We start from the raw sequence: 17,793 nt of genomic DNA, 5'->3' as shown, positions 1-17,793 counted from the left end.
TAATGTAATTTATAAAACTGCCTATATTTTTTTACTATATTAATTTGGAAATGATTTAGTCAGTGTTTGCCCATTGTAAAATCTTTCCTCAGGTAGCCACATCTTTGGCCCTGCCAGGTGCAGTTCGCCAGAATGTTTGTTTACTAAGAACTCCAAAGTCAGTGAAAATAATGCCTGGTCTAGGCAGGGAAATTTTGCATAGTTAAACAGCCTAGGCTATGACATCACTAATATATACAGCAATATAAAGATATAGGAAGTATTTCTGATGCTGAAACCAGGAAAATGAAAAAGTAAAAGTGGGTATTCTGAATAATTTACTGCGTTCTATTATAAGTCACTACAACGCCTCTTCAAAATGGAATCACAATGTACCAACCACAGCATGTTCTCTTCTAACTTCGTATTTAATCATGCAAAATAGACATATAAAGACTATGTTAACAGCACTCAAACAAACAGGAAAAACTTTAATATGCAGACCTGTAAACACAAACATTATGCACATACAGGAGACCTCCAGGGATCTGCTGTAAACCCCTCCCTCCCATTTTGGCCTCTTTCTTCCATGATCCCTAGAGACAACTTCCTGTGTGAAAACCCTATGCTCCAGGACCCTATTCCTGCGTGCAAAACAAGGTAAAAAAATCTGAGTCTAGAATTAAAAACTACATTATCCGAGGATACCTACGCAGTGTTTTCCCTAGAATTTTTTTTCCAGCCGGGTGGCATGAAAAAGTAGCCGGGTGGGGTACGATCGGGGAATACATGGCTGGTGCAACTCTGCTTACAGCACAGGAGGAGGGTAGCTGGGTGCTCAATAAAATTAGCCGGCTAAAAGAGCCTGGGAAGAACACTGCTACAGTATAAAACTCTATGGCTAAATGTTCTATAGTTGACAAGACTGAAGCAGATTTATTAAAAAAACAAACATAAAGTAGAGGCAGCAGCAAAGTCCATTGAGTTTCTGAGCCTTCCTGTTGGTCAATATTGACTTTTTCCTGACCCCTGCACCTCCTTTCTCCTTTTAGAAGTATTCAGAGACCTGAACTAAATTCTGAGATGATAGAAGTACACTGAATATAAAAGTACATTTATTATATAGTAGAGACCCCATCATCCAGCACAGGCGGGGATTTCCAATTGCTTGAGAGCCCAAGCAGTCTCACTGTAACACGGAAAAGATATACCAGAGCTCCAGGCGCCATCATCTTCTCTCCTTACAGCTGCCTGCTGTGCATACTCCGGGTTTGTGTCACGTGACTTGATGCGTGCCAGATGACACAAGTTGGGAGTCTATGGAGGAGGTTACAGCAGTGTTGGCAGCTGTAGGCCCGAGAACAAAACAGCACCCAGAGTTCTGGTATGTCTTTACTGTGTGCTGCTCAGCAGAACTGGACTAGAGGGAGAGAGGCACATCCCCTTTTCCCCCACAAGTGCCAGTTTCTTAAAGGTGCCAGTTGCTTGAGTTCTGGATAAATGTACTGCTATTACATACTTGACAAAAGGGATAGCTGAATCCTAACACTTTCACTATAGCGGTCCTTTAGTTCAAACCTTCAAAAAAATGTTTCTCCAGTCTAATGTATAAACATATTTGTCCATGCATCCTCTGTTATTTACAAGATCTCTTCAGGTGTTAATTTTAAATGCATCAATTGTCTCTGTTGCCATAGTAAAACACAAATTCCTGTTCTGAATGCCTTTTCTGGACACCGCATGGAAAACAGGTCTACCATGGTCCTCTTTGCTGAACAATGGATATCAAATCAAGTGAATGGATCGAATTTTACATCTCACATCAGCTTCTCTAGGGCTGTGAGATGGGAGTGAGATCTTCTCCCCAACACAACCCTGGGGCAGAACTTGCCTGGACCAGCCCCATGTCAAGAAATGTATCTTCCCATTTTCTGCAGTGGAAATCCTCATGATACAATGCATATGCATTTAAAAAAGAAGCAGTTGGGATTAGTTAAATCAGCTAACGCTCTGCTAGCCTAGAATCCCCAGCAACTGACCCACAAACTTGATACAGCAAAAGGTATAATGGTAGAATGGTTACTGTCTTCTCTCTTCCTGTACCTAAGTATTGAGGGAGCTGACGAACTAAAAAAGTTATGAAGAGGAGCCCCAGACTCCCATTTGATGGAATAACTATGCAAATGGTTGATGACAATACAAAACACCACCATGCAACAATTAGTTTGCACATAACAAAACTAGTAAAATAGATGTTCACAGCACACAGACAAGTACCTTTGGGTTCAGCCTTTGGAATTTCACACAAGCTGGACATCCAAACTTCAGTGTTTCCAAAATAAAAAGCAGCATTAAAGGAATCACGAAAGAAGAAAGTCGTTAGATGGAAGATAGTAAAACTGTATTATGTATGATAAGACAGAACATTTTTTCCAAAGGTACTGACAAAACTGAGGCAGGTTCTCATTAGGTTATCTCCATCCATCCAACCGCTACTAGCTCAATCGCATGCGAGTTTATTATGCATTTTATGTAAGTACCAACTGGATTGAACAATCCAGCAACATGTATGAAGTCCAATCTCATTGGACGCAGTTGTTGGTAAGAATGGGCAGTTATTGTTCACATGGAAACATGTGGTCAGCTCTATATACACAACAGGTAGCAAAAGATACAGGATGACAGTCAACTGATTCAGCATTTTTGGGCAACTAGGCATATTTCAGCGTTTGTGACTCATTCAAGACACTGCTGGCCACAAGCATTCTTGTGGAAAAGGCTACTGCATTCCACCAATAGGAAGGCTCTCATGGTTTCTGCACCAGCTTCCCTGTCCACACAATAGACAACAGTGCTCAGAAAAGCTGTAGTCTGTGGTTTAACTTAGCAGTCTGCAGCTCCAGATCTTAAACAATGAGAGGCCCCATAGAGCCGCTGTGGTTACCCAAACTTTACTTACCACATTGCTTACCCCTCTCCCCCACCAGAGCTTTGTCTGTATGATGGTGGAGGTCTATTTGTAAAACTAGATAAATGTATTGATTTCCACACATGACAATTTCAAACTTGTTTTCAAAAATGCCACATGAAACAACCAAATAGAGAAGTTGCAGAATGGGGTTCTCTTTTTTTCAGCCTTTTCAAACTAATTCAATCTACCATATTTTTCATTGTTTGTGAAAGAAAACAGAGGACTATGCCATCATTCACTCATTTTTTTTTATTTGATGCAGCAGCATCAGAGAAATTCCCTTTGGAAAAGTCAGTCAGATGACCCATATATATGTGCACAGATTATGGAGCTTCTAGCAGAGTTTGACGTTCTTCCCAGACAGAGCCATAACCTGGCCATGTCCAACATCTCCCTCTGCTCCCCCAAGTGGTCAAGGTCCGCCCTGTGCATTCAGCAAAAAAAGTTCCTCTCTAACTAACTCATGTGGGTGATGACAGGATAGGGGAAAGTGTTTGAATGGCTCAAAACAGCTGTTCAGTCCAGTTAAATAGTATCTGACATTAGCACATGAAGTCAGCACTGCATACCCAGCCTGCCAAGTAATAAAATAATGAATAATGCAAAAATGTGATATCAGCAAAACACAATACTTTATGCATTGCTTAAAAAAAAGGATGCATTCCATACACAATACATAAGAAAAATAGTGTTTATAGTTAAATGTTAGCCATCAAAACACTTATAATCACTACATAATTAGACCAAAACTAATCCAGCAGGTGTGAGTATTCTCTATATATGGCTAAATAGCCTGGGTGAATAATGTTAAGCAGAGAAATACATTATTCATAACAAATGGGAGTCTCCCTCTCCCATATATGCAACTAAATGAAGTAAGCACCGCTTTACACAGCTTTACTTAAAAGCTTCCTTTAATCATTATTATTACTATGGCTATTATTGATTTACTCAGCACCATTACCTCATGTGGTGCTGTACACAACAAGGTACAAAGAAAAGGGTTAATACAATGACATATTTGTGTCATTAAAGAATATATACAGGTGTGTCAATATACATCAACAACAAGAAATAGATAAAAGTCCGGTCCCTATGAGCTCACAATGTGGAGTGGATCAACTCCCGGATTTTAGCGTGTAAATAAAACAAGTATTCCAATTGGGTGCTGTGGTCACCTGCTCCACTTTTGCAGGGGTAAACCCAGGATTTTCTGGAGGGGGAGATGGGGGGGGGGGGATTCCTGAAAATACTCCTCTCAGCCATGTACATTATAATACTATGGTAGGAAATTAGACTAGTGCAGGCAGCGCACAGCAATATTACTGGTTACAACACCAGCAGACTACCTGTGTTACGCAATAAGTATGGCTCGTGGTACATAGGTAATGAAATTGTTACTATAGTAGTGTGCATTACTGTAGCACTTGTGTTACCTATAAAGCACAGGTCGAGTTTATTGAATTGAATACAGATAATAATGAGGACAGCCAACATCTGCAAGAAAAAGGGAAGTGAAGCTTTCTACAAGGTCCCGACTTCCTTCTTTACTAGCACACAGCAGGGGGCACAGGTGTGCTCATACTTGGGTCTGTGCTCTGTCAAGTTCCACAGAGCTGCTTCATGCTCTGTACACACACTGCTGCTATATCCAAAGTCAACTGTAGCTGGGAAAGAAAGGGGGTAGCACATAATGCAGGCAGCAGCACGGTCCTGTGAGCTGCCAGATGCCTGCAAACATTCTGGTGGCTCGGCTTGTGCCTGTCCCCAGACAATGTGCTAGCCCCAGTCTGAGGGGGGATTCAGGGCACCAGAAATCCCCCCCCCCCCCCCCTTACCTAGTCTATGTTTTGCTTAAATTTTTATTTTTCCTTGCACTTTGCACATGCATACTGATACATTAGCTCCCTTGTAACCAATTACCACTGTCCTCTCTGAAACAGGAGGTGAGGAGGACATAAAATATTTTCCATTTTCCTCCTTATGATAACCAAACATATAACAATTTAGCTTTACCTATACATACAAATAAAACATATGTACTTTTACATTTTCATTGGAATTCCCCTTTAAGGCAAGACGTGGGGGTTATTTCTATGCACTGTAATTTCTTTTGTGTTTGGCTCTTTTCTTAAACCTATTCGTCTTTACTGTAACTGGAGCAGCTGCCCTGGAGCAAATATGCAGACTTTGCATGAGACAATGGCGGCTTCCATGCAAGGCTCCAGAGACGTGTATTTATCTTCAGTACAGGTTCAATGTAAAAAGGAGCAGTGCCATTTAATATAAACTACACAACCACATGGCCTGTTGTCAGCACTCTGTGCTACGTGCAGCTGCTCTGTTTAGTGTATGTCAGGTTTCCTTTCAGAGGCCTACTACTGAGCATCAGACCATATTCCAAAGTTTCTCAGGTGCACACAGAACATTTAATGTGTCCATTCACAGTGTTATCTACAATCTTTCCTGTTTCTGTGTATTTTATCAGATGAATATGTACCAGTATTGGTGATGTTCCCAAGCTACACATACATTGTATGTTTTTGTAATTGTGTCACTGGATTGCACGGTGTGTTGAACTGCTCCTGTAGCTATGCTACCTGTTATTTTATGTTTATGACAAGTGCTGAAAAGCTACACACTAAATTTTTCATGCCCAAATGCTATTAATGTTTTGTTAAAAATCCAGTGTGAGTACAGATGTCCAAACTGAGCATAGCATAATAATCCACATAAACAGAAGATACCCTACGGGAAAACGGCGTAGTTAAATTGTCAGCAATTCCAGAGATTGGAGCAGGGTAAATAGAACTGACAGTTATACAAGATGAGCCTCTGGGCTTCCCCACTGGTCAGTCAAGCCATCCATCAAATTAACAGCTTCATGCAAAATGGCACTTTATAAATGTCCTATTTGTGCACAATTAGTGCAAACAGGACATTTAATAAATGTCCATCCTGCCAAGATGCACGTATTTGCGTGCTGCGGGCATATAAACACCCACGAGAGCACATTTTAACCCAATAATGCATGGCATAAAGTGGTTAAAGCATACATGTTAGGAGAAAAAAAAGTGAAAGTTAGCTACATGAGTGGCTGCTTACTGGGCGCGCACGGACCATACTACGGCTCAAACTTGGACAGGAGAGCAGCCACGAGAACCTATTTGCCAATCCCTTGTTGGATATGCTTAGATGGTCCCAGTGCTGGGCTGGTCGTATCAAAGATGATTGGAGTATCATCTGGACTATAAAGAGCCTTCCCTTTACTGAGGTAAGTATCTATGGAGATTATAAACTTGAAAGGAGTTGGACTTTCTCCTTTCACTCTTAGCAACAATGGTTCTGGATATCTTTCAGAGGAAACTCAGGAACCAGAGGTACACCCTATTAGGAACAAAGATATGATGCTTTCTATTCATGGATTACATTTCAAATTCTGTCCAGAGATTAGAGTTTGAGGATTATTGACAGGGTTAACAATTAATACACAGTGGTAAGGTCGAGTTTAAACACAAAACTGAACATTGCAAATTTTAAAAGCAATTATATTGATTTGTATAAACTGTAAGTATTGCCTTTGAAACAGAATTTTTCAAATCAATTGTGTAGCAAAGAGTGCCTACAGTTATGCACCTATCCACTGGCATAAGGCGTCTTCTGTCTGCTAGTTTTCTTTTAGAAGAAATTCTTACTATTGCTAATCACCTATTTCCTGTAAACTCCAATACGTAATTAACTTTTTCTCCTCAGATTTCTCCTAGGTGATATTTTAACAACTGATCAAAAAAAAAAGTCACCTGCAAGCAGCACCCTCCCTCACCCTCCCGTCGCTCAGGTTCGTGTCAGCCCATGCTCCCATCCCCCATGGAACGGTCCGTTCCTTCACTAGTGTGAAGAAACTTTCCGTTTTACATTGCCCCAATCTGCTGCATTTTTGGTCCGAATCCGTTCCGCTAAGCAGAACGGTCCGAAAACTAAGGGCCTGCAGCAATTTTAGGTCCGGGGACCGGAACGTATGGAACGTATCTAAACCAACTGACGCATGTGAATGGATCCATAGGTTAACATTGGATCCTTTCACATCCATTCTGTAGTATACGTTCCCATTCCGGAAAAAAAGCTAATGTGAACCGGGCTTGAGGCAGGAATACTGGGAAATTTTGTGTAACTACCTATTGCTGTTTATAAATTAAGGTATCACATAGTCACACCTGACTAACCCACCCAGCAGCTGAATCCAGAGAGAAGAGGAAGAAAGCTGTACTGCAGTTATAAGCCCACTAGGCCTCTGAAACATGTATTGTGCCTATCTACATACAGTGGTGTGAAAAACTATTTGCCCCCTTCCTGATTTCTTATTCTTTTGCATGTTTGTCACACTTAAATGTTTCTGCTCATCAAAAACCGTTAACTATTAGTCAAAGATAACATAATTGAACACAAAATGCAGTTTTAAATGATGTTTTGTATTATTTAGTGAGAAAAAAACCCTCAAAACCTACATGGCCCTGTGTGAAAAAGAAATTGCCCCCTGAACCTAATAACTGGTTGGGCCACCCTTAGCAGCAATAACTGCAATCAAGCATTTGCGATAACTTGCAACAAGTCTTTTACAACGCTCTGGAGGAATTTTGGCCCACTCATCTTTGCAGAATTGTTGTAATTCAGCTTTATTTGAGGGTTTTCTAGCATGAACTGCCTTTTTAAGGTCATGCCACAACATCTCAATAGGATTCAGGTCAGGACTTTGACTAGGCCTCTCCAAAGTCTTCATTTTGTTTTTCTTCAGCCATTCAGAGGTGAATTTGCTGGTGTGTTTTGGGTCATTGTCCTGCTGCAGCACCCAAGATCACTTCAGCTTGAGTTGACGAACAGATGGCCGGACATTCTCCTTCAGTATTTTTTTGGCAGACAGTAGAATTCATGGTTCCATCTATCACAGCAAGCCTTCCAGGTCCTGAAGCAGCAAAACAACCCCAGACCATCACACTACCACCACCATATTTTACTGTTGGTATGATGTTCTTCTGCTGAAATGCTGTGTTACTTCTACGCCAGATGTAACGGTACACACACCTTCCAAAAAGTTCTACTTTTGTCTCGTCGGACCACAAGGTATTTTCCCAAAAGTCTTGGCAATCATTGAGATGTTTTTTTTAGCAAAATTGAGAAGAGCCTTAATGTTCTTTTTACTTAAAAGTGGTTTGCGCCTTGGATATCTTCCATGCAGGCCGTTTAAGCCCAGTCTCTTTCTTATGGTAGAGTCGTGAACACTGACCTTAATTGAGGCAAGTGAGGCCTGCAGTTCTTTAGATGTTGTCCTGGGGTCTTTTGTGGCCTCTCGGATGAGTTTTCTCTGCGCTCTTGGGGTAATTTTGGTCGGCCGGCTACTCCTGGGAAGGTTCATCACTGTTCCATGTGTTTGCCATTTGTGGATACTGGCTCTCACTGTGGTTTTCTGGAGTCCCAAAGCTTTAGAAATGGCTTTATAACCTTTACCAGACTGATAGATTTCAATTACAGTACTTTTGTTCTCATTTGTTCCTGAATTTCTTTGGATCTTGGCATGATGTCTAGCTTTTGAGGTGCTTTTGGTCTACTTCTCTGTGTCAGATAGCTCCTATTTAAGTGATTTCTTGACTGAAACAGGTGTGGCAGTAATCAGGCCTGGGGGTGACTACAGAAATTGAACTCAGGTGTAATAAAACACCTTTAAGTTATTTTTTTAACAGGGGGGGGCAAACACTTTTTCACACAGAGCCATGTAGATTTGGAGTTTTTTTTCTCACTAAATAATAAAAACCATCATCTAAAACTGCATTTTGTGTTCAATTATGTTATCTTTGACTAATAGTTAACGGTTTTTGATGAGCAGAAACATTTAAGTGTGACAAACATGCAAAAGAATAAGAAATCAGGAAGGGGGCAAATAGTTTTTCACACCACTGTATAGAGATCACTTACACTTATCTTCCTGACTGATATTTCAGGTTGCTTTGTTCAATTTCAGGTTTACATACTTTTACAAAGAAAAGCAGGGAAGCGGTGCAAAATACAAATGAAAACAGAACCCAGTGATTTGCAAATTGAAAGTGTAACCAGTAGAGAAAAATCTTGCCCCTATAAGGACGGCGGAAGCCACTCCAGGATCTAGAGGCTTCCCGTTCCTGGTGCCATAACTAGTGGTCAAGTAGATGCAAATAACTTTTAGTTGATGCAAATTTATTATGCGAATTTATGCAGCTTGAAAATGAACCAATCAAATCCTGCTGAGGTAAAATTCGATTGGTTCATTTTCAAGCTGCATAAATTTGCTTAAAATTAGCATCAACTCAAAGTTATTTGCATCGCTAGCCATTACAAACCTCCCAGGTGTAATATTTTATATATATATATATATATATATATATATATATATATATATATATATATATATATATATATATATATATATATACACACACATATATATATATATATATATAACATTTTTAAATTAGCACAAATTAGCACAGAGACAGCATAGCAAACTGAGAAATACTGTGTTTTTTTAAAATGGCATCCATGCAATATGTTTCAAGAAAAGTTGGCACAGGGGCATGTTTACCACTGTGTTGCATAATCCCTTCTTTGAACAACACAATTGGGTTTGGCCATATTTGAGCCTTGGCATAGGCATGGCCACATTTTTACATTGCTACTGGAGCCTGAGCCTACCCGCATCAATAGCCAACATACTGCCATAGAACCCATTTTGCGATAAGGGCATGCTGGGACTTGTAGAATGCCACTACAAGTCACTACAACAGTTTTTTGGGGATGTTTTGGTATGCTAAGTCTTTTCATTTTTGTTATATCACCGCGCAAACATCCCACTTTGGCAAAGAGCCGTCTGGCTATATCTAGGGATGTAAAGCCTCTGAGGCTTCTGAGAAATACTACTGTTATATACTATTAAGTGCCCAAACATATTTTTTTTCCTTTATAATAAAAAGGCGGACGTTGGACTGAAAGGCATTATTCAGCTGAAATTTGTAATCAATCAGCAGCAAATGTCTTTTGTAGGGCCCAAACCAAGGTGAAAGGGAAGAATAAGGAAACAAACAAGTCAGCAAGTGTTCCTGCAGCTCCACCACATCTGTTTTGCATTTGAATTTCCTTTTAAAAACTTAGACATAAATTGTTCCCAGTGTTAAGAGAAGGGAAAAAAAGATTTATCATTGACACATGTGACGTATGGACTTCAGAGAAGCACGCATGCCCCTTTGCAAACGAAACTACTCAAAACAAGAGCGATTCTAGTTTTATGCTATGGATTCTCAGCTGGCGGGAGCCTGGCCTGGGGGAGGGAGTAAACTCCAGCTTCTCTTACTGGAATTCTCGGAGCTATCCAAGTACATTTCAAATTAAGACTGTTAAATGCAGCCTCTGACTTCCTGTTATTCCTATTATCCGGCATCTATTCCTCAGCGTTACAGCTGAGTCTCCAGGAAAGAAATTCATTCTGTGTAATGCAATATTCTTAATTTGCAACTCTAAACTTACTGTACCTTATTAAAGCCAAACCCAGAAATAAACAAAGCCAATTGAAATTGCAATCAGGTTAATAAGTGGACATAAACTTTGCGTAAATGTAAAGTGATGGGCAGAATGCCAGTTTCAACGGCTACACTTGCCTGCATGCTGCTCTACAGGTCATTTTCCTCTCTTCTCTGGATTCAGCTAACGAGCCTCTCAATCAGTTGTGATCATGTAATACTCAAAGCAAGAAGAGCAATAGATACCTGACTATATTTCCCAGCATTGGTTAATTACAGTGCATACCATGTGCCCTTGATGTGAGCGGGTGGAACTTGTATTTTCGTTTTTTACAGTTTCAGTTTAAAATGAATCAATTTTTATTAACAATAATCAAAATAACGGCTTTGAGAATTTGACTTGACCAATTTAGAATTCCGGCTGGGCTTTAAAATGCTAATAAACATAAAGGACACCTGAAGCATTTTTTTTAAATAAAAACGAGATACTTGCCTCGGTAGAGGGAAGCCTAATCCTGTACATAGTCCAGCATAGGGTCCCTCTGTACCTATGTGACTGGTGTAAGAATCTTCAGACCACACTCCTGGCTGTAGACACGTGCATCCCGATTGAGCATGCTCGAGTTAGGTCTGTGAGTGGCCAATAGGATAAAGCCGCTCTTGCACTGCCATTTTCCTCTGAGCATGAACACTTCATTCTACAAGGCATGTACAGACTTTACTCACGATTGCCCAGTCGGGATGTGCTCATTCATGACCTGGAGTGCCTTCCGGAAAAAGTTTATTCAAGTAGCTCCAGTCAAATCAATTTAGAGGGACCCTTCAATGGTGGGGAGTAATAAGATGCGGGAAGCCTCTGAATTATCCAGAGGTGTTCCACTACAGAGGTGAGTATCTCATTTTTATATTTAAAAATTCTCCAGAAGTACTTAGGCCTCTTTCACATCAGACAACGCGTGCACGTCTCGTTCTCCTGCACGCGTTGAATGGCCTGCGGCATGTCGTTGGGTATCTGCGGTCCGACGCAATCAGCGGCGGTAGCTATTAATTGGACCCGACGGAAACCGTCGCCTCCCGGCGGTTCAACGCTCCCGGGTGTGTTGAACCGTAACGCACTGAATTGCAGTGTCGGGTGTGAACGGTAAAATGGAAGTCTATGGACTTTCATTTTACCTTGGTTAACGCAAAGAATTGCCTTTGCGCTGAAACGCTGGAAAAGGGCTCCGGTGTGAAAGAGCCCTTAGAGTGGAATAAAACTTTCTCATAACATTCAATAAAAATGTGTTTTCCTACCTATACAGCTAACATATTTGCTTTTGTGCATAAGAAATATTGCCTGTTTACAAATTACAAGGTCTTAAAGTACAGTTTATCTGCTTTGAAAGCTGCCATTGCATTTTATTCTTAGATTTTAATATATAAATGATCTCATCTGTCTCTGCTTGTAAGCTCAGTACAGTTCCGTTTTGGCACATGGCTGGCTGCAATTGTAGCAAATGAGGAATGTAAACAAAAGATAATGTTACTGCCTCTTCGGATGCAGATCATAAGCTGATGGCACTTTCCACTGCAAGATAAAGTGCTGTGTTTATATACTTAAATCTCGCACTGTGCATGCCCAGGATGCTCCTGGCAACAGGATCATGAACGAGGATGTGCACAGCCAGGGCCGCACAGGCGCAGTGGCCATCAACTAGCTGAGTTGGCAAAAAACAAATCTGACTCGCTGTGGGGGACTGGAGGATCGGTTTGTCCTAGCACGAGCCCAGGACAGCTGCAGCGTACAAGTAGAAGCCCCAGCTAAGTTAAACTCTTTTTTTTTTTTTATTCAGTTAGGGTCTCCTTTAAGTTTTCTACTTCTCAGTCTTAAAGTTGGATTATATTCCCAAAACTAAACATTTCAGTAACTAAGATTCTCCTGCTCTTTGCAGTGAAAAAAAAGGTTTTTGCACACAGGGATTGTGTGGGAATACTTTCAAATGTTCTTTTATGTAACCGAGAGTAGTTACTGAAATTTTTGTTTCGGGAGTATAATCCCACTTGAATAGAGTCCACTTCTATACCTCCAAGAGCAAGCAAGCAAGCATCTACCACTTATACATCCACCCACCCAGTACCGATACGTTCAACTCCCCAGACCATAATGGAAGTGCTATACCTTGGTACTGACGTGTCATCACATGCTTGTTTCTGACATGAGGACAGATGCTATGTTCTCACATACAGAAGAGCCATGACACTGACTAGTGTTAGACTAGTGTTATTTTGACATTGATGTGAGCACACAGGGCCATGTTTTTGACATATTAGCACACAATTCTCTGATTTAATGGCATACTCTGTATTATGTTTCTCTACCATTCAATGAATGGGATCTTTTTCCTAGTTCAGATCTTTTGTCCCCGTTCGTAGAACTTTCAAGTCTCTGAGCGCACACTGAATATCAGACTTCAGAGACAAACATACAAGTGCCAGAGGCATGCATATGGAGCAGCTGAGCAGCACAGAGATGAGCTTACACTATGGACTGAGCACTGTAAGTGAGACTACCCTGCAAGTTATAACAGGTGCTGCTGAACCCAGCAAGAGATTGTCCACGAAGCAACAAAAGATCATTTGTTAAAGGCAGCTGTTCTATAGTCCACTGCTGCTGAATGTACACAGCTGTGGGCCACACTTATGTCTTCTATACTGTACAGCAGTGAAGATGTCAATGATTATTCCTGGAGGTTCTGGCATGAAAGTTCAGGGTGTATTGTGCTGCTTTAGAGAGAGAGAGAGAGAGAGAGAGAGAGAGAGAGAGAGAGAGAGAGAGAGAGAGTGTGTGTGTGTGTTCCTTTCAGAAATCCTTAAGAAATTTAGCACAGCATAGTAATAGTAATAATAATCATTCCCTCATTTGTACAGGGAGTGCAGAATTATTAGGCAAGTTGTATTTTTGAGGAATAATTTTATTATTGAACAACAACCATGTTCTCAATGAACTTAAAAAAGTCATTAATATCAAAGCTGAATATTTTTAAAAAGTAGTTTTTAGTTTGTTTTTAGTTTTAGCTATTTTAGGGGGATATCTGTGTGTGCAGGTGACTATTACTGTGCATAATTATTAGGCAACTTAAATGTATAATATAATAATAATAACCCTGCATTTCAACTTTGCTCTAAAACATTATTTACAGTATATTATATGCAACCAGCATTTTTTTTTTTACTAGACCAGCATTGGTTTACACAGGGCTTTAAAGTTCCTGGAGATTTCTGCAGACGCATCCGAAGCTGAAATAGATACATTTTGTTTACATAAATGTATCTAATTGTTGAATGTGACTCATCTCTCTGACTGAGAAGGAGCTTGGAGGACAGCCAAAGAGTGTGTAACTGTTTATCAATAGATACATCTAACTAAATAGAATGTAACAATCTGAACTTCTGCATGTCTCTCCACGGAACTTGAAACCTCTGTGTTTAACCCTTCCAATGCTGGTCTAGTAAAAAAAATGCTTTTTGCATATAATATGCTGTAAATAATATTTTAGAGAAAAGTTGAAATGCAGGGTTATATTCCGCTTTAACAAAAAACAAATATATACCTATTTCAATTATTTATTTTTACCAGTGAAACCAATATAACATCTCAACATTCACAAATATACATTTCTGACATTTAAAAACAAAAACAAATCAGTAGCACTGCTTGAAGAAGGTGTCTTCCAGAAACTGGCAGTAGGACTGGGAGTTGAGCTTGACTCCATCCTCAACCCGAAAAGGCCCCACAAGCTCATCTTTGATGATACCAGCCAAAACCAGTACTCCACCTCCACCTTGCTGGCGTCAGAGTCGGCCTGGAGCTCTCTGCCCCTTACCAATCCAGCCATGGGCCCATCCATCTGGCCCATCAAGACTCACTCTCATTTCATCAGTCCTTAGAAAAATCAGTCTTGAGATATTTCTTGGCCCAGTCTTGACGTTTCAGCTTGTGTGTCTTGTTCAGTGGTGGTCGTCTTTCAGCATTTCTTACCTTGGCCATGTCTCTGAGTATTGCACACCTTGTGCTTTTGGGCACTCCAGTGATGTTGCAGCTCTGAAATATGTGGCATCTTGACAGCTGCATGCTTGACTTTTCTCAGTTCATGGGCAGTTATTTTGCGCCTTGGTTTTTCCACACGCTTCTTGCGACCCTGTTGACTATTATGAATGAAACGCTTGATTGTTCGATGATCACGCTTCAGAAGCTTTGCAATTTTAAGAGTGCTGCATCCCTCTGCAAGATATCTCACTATCAGGGCTGTGGAGTCGGTCCAAAAATCCACCGACTCCGACTCCTCAGTTTAGGATTCCACCGACTCCGACTCCGACTCCACGACTCCGACTCCTCTAATTTGCATATTACAATTTTGTTGATTAAAAGTATGTAACATGAAATTCGTCTCTTAACTGCCAACGCTTAGGAATTTTACAAGACAACTGAAGTGAGAAGGATATGTAGACTACTATATTTATTCCCTTTAGACTAAAACTAGTCCTTGGTAAGAGTACTTGTAAAAGGTACAAACCGGAACAAAGAACATCTATCAGGCCCTAGGCAATGTAAGTGTGGGTACATGTAAGAATGATGTGCAGGTACTCTGCAGGGGAATGAGGAGATTGTAAACAGACAACACCTCTGTGTTCAATGTGCACAGCATTCTCAGTGGATTCCCTGCAGCTCTGTGGGGAGTGCATATGTAGAGTATAGTACTACTGTGTAACAAAGTAAACCTGAGACAGATAAAATTAAAGTTTTATACATACCTGGGGCTTCCTCCAGCCGCCTTCAGGATAATCAGTCCCTGTATGTCCTCCTCCACCACCTGGATCTTCTGCTATGAGTCCAGGTACTTGAGCCAGTCAGGCGTAGTGCGCATGCACACACTCCGCCGCCAGGAGCATACTACACCTGTGCAGCACTATTGCGCAGGTGCAGAATGTTCCTGGCTGTGGGAGCGGCATGCGGCCGGACAGCGCTGACTGGCTGAATTACCAGGACTCATAGCAGAAGATCCGGGTGGTGGAGGACAGCGAGGGACTGATTAGCCTGAAGGGGGCTGGAGGAAGCCCCAGGTATGTATAAAACTTTACTTTTCATCCGTTTCAGTTACCCTTTAATTTGTAGTCACCAAACCAAATTTTAATAACATATCACATTATTTGATTTCATCAGCAAAGGGAGTGCATACATTTGCATAAATCAGCATCAATGCAGAATTATTTCCATCTCGTTGACCATCTCTATTAGTGACACAGCTACACATCAGGCTTTATTCTTACAGCATAGATGTTATTTAGTATATAGAAGAGATTCCTGTGTACACATCATATATACAGTCACAATCAGATCTGTATATCTGACCTTAAAAATACGGGGACTGCTTTATTGATGCAGCACAAGTAACTAATTTTGACTGGTTTATTTCATTTTTGTGGACTAAGCACAGCTATTACTGTATATATACTGTATATATACATTATTTTTAATGACTATTATCTGAGAAATAGAACATTTTATCATATTTTCTATTTTAATTACAGTTACAAATTCATTAGGAGTCGGAGTCGGTGCATTTTTTCCCGACTCCGACTCCAGGCACCCAAAATTGCCCGACTCCATGACTCCGACTCCACAGCCCTGCTCACTATTTTTGACTTTTCTGAGCCTGTCAAGTCCTTCTTTTGACCCATTTTGCCAAAGGAAAGGAAGTTGCCTAATAATTATGCACACCTGATATAGGGTGTTGATGTCATTAGAGCACTCCCCTTCTCATTACAGAGATGCACATCACCTAATATGCTTAATTGGTAGTAGGCTTTCGAGCCTATACAGCTTGGAGTAAGACAACATGCATAAAGAGGATGATGTGGTCAAAATACTCATTTGCCTAATTATTCTGCACTCCCTGTATAGTGCTTTTCTCCTGTTGGACTCAAGGCGCTTGTGAGGCAGCCACTAGAGCGCACTCGGTAAACAGTAGCAGTGTTTTTGCCCAACTAACTCCTTACCGGCTTACTGAAACCTGGCCCCTTCAGCAGCTCAAATCAATTACATGGGAACCTAGTCCAAAAGAAAAAGTCCACCTGGAATCTTGCAAGCACCTCACCATGTCCATTAGAGTATCTCAAACATTGTATGCTCAGCTTGGTAGATTCCTATTACTGTTTGAGAAACAGAAGGGAGGGCTGTCCTACTGCGCTCACTTACAAAACAGCAGCCCTGAGTCACTCCACTATAAAGCTATGATGCACAATGAAGACCAGAAAAAAGTAATGTACCCTGAAAGAAGTGGTCAGGTCCAATCTCACCTCTAATCCAGATCCACAGGTCCTAACAACAGCTAAGATAAAACACACCAAAGCCAAGAGCAAAGAGGACTGTGTGGATAAATGGAGGAGTAAGGCCTCTTGCACACTGCAAGTGATTCAGATTCAGATTCCGCTTTTTAATCAGTTTTTACATCCGATTCAGATTCCGATTTGCAGTGTGCAGGGAGCAAACTGCAAATCTGAATCTGAATCGGATGTAAAAACTGATTAAAAAGCGGAATCTGAATCACTTGCAGTGTGCAAGAGGCCTAAAATAAACAGAATATCCCAGTCCATACATAGAGACTATAATTGGCCCCATACTTGGAAAATCTCCAAAATTCTAAAGAAGAGTCAAATCCTGAGTGTCTACAGACTCACAACCTGAAAATCGAGTCTGGGAGAGAAACAGACGTGCAATCCCAGGGGAAATATGTGCCAACACTGTGGCCAGAGGACCCCAAAGGATGAAGCTTACTTCCTGCACCTACGTTAAGAAATTGCGGGACCTTATCCCAGACTTTTACTCCTTAGAGGATGAGATAAAACTCTACATTCTCCCGGGAGAAGAGGAATCCACAGTGACAATCACTGCACACTATGTCACAGCATGCAAAAGACTGAGAGAAGCATAAATGAACTCTAAACCTAAAGACTTCTGCTACCCATTATACCTCTATCCCACCTCTATGCCCCAAGACTCAGCCCCTTTGATGCCAAGTTTTCCTTGCTTTGGCAATGCCTGTATGTATCTTGGTCATGCCAGTAAAGCAATTTTTTGATTTGGTGGGTGTGTGCGAGTGTATCTGTATGCGTATGTTATAGAGAATGTGTCCATGTAAAAGAAAGTGGGAGAGCGAGATTCTGTAGAGAGCAGGTGTTTTTACCTTCAATATTTTCACTGTTAAACTAAGAAATGGCTTGTCTAAGTAAGATAAATAATAAAGCAGTACTAAAGGCAGCCGT

General features: G+C 40.8%; 1 protein-coding gene across 7 annotated transcripts in view; it reads right to left on the bottom strand.

The window, feature by feature from the left end:
• Positions 1-17,793, bottom strand: part of SH3PXD2A (SH3 and PX domains 2A) — a 455,860-nt gene that overhangs the window by 114,906 nt on the left and 323,161 nt on the right. For 5 of the 7 annotated variants that reach the window (XM_068257340.1, XM_068257342.1, XM_068257343.1 and 2 more), the window contains one exon: positions 2,257-2,301. The exons of the other annotated variants lie outside the window; for them this stretch is intronic. In XM_068257340.1, coding sequence (XP_068113441.1) covers positions 2,257-2,301 — 45 coding nt within the window. The remainder of the gene's footprint in view (positions 1-2,256; positions 2,302-17,793) is intronic. 7 annotated transcript variants of the gene reach the window in all.

Source organism: Hyperolius riggenbachi, chromosome 10 (genome assembly GCF_040937935.1).
Source record: "Hyperolius riggenbachi isolate aHypRig1 chromosome 10, aHypRig1.pri, whole genome shotgun sequence".
In the NCBI taxonomy this organism is placed as follows: Eukaryota; Metazoa; Chordata; class Amphibia; order Anura; family Hyperoliidae; genus Hyperolius; species Hyperolius riggenbachi.
This window is presented reverse-complemented; position numbering and strand designations above follow the sequence as displayed.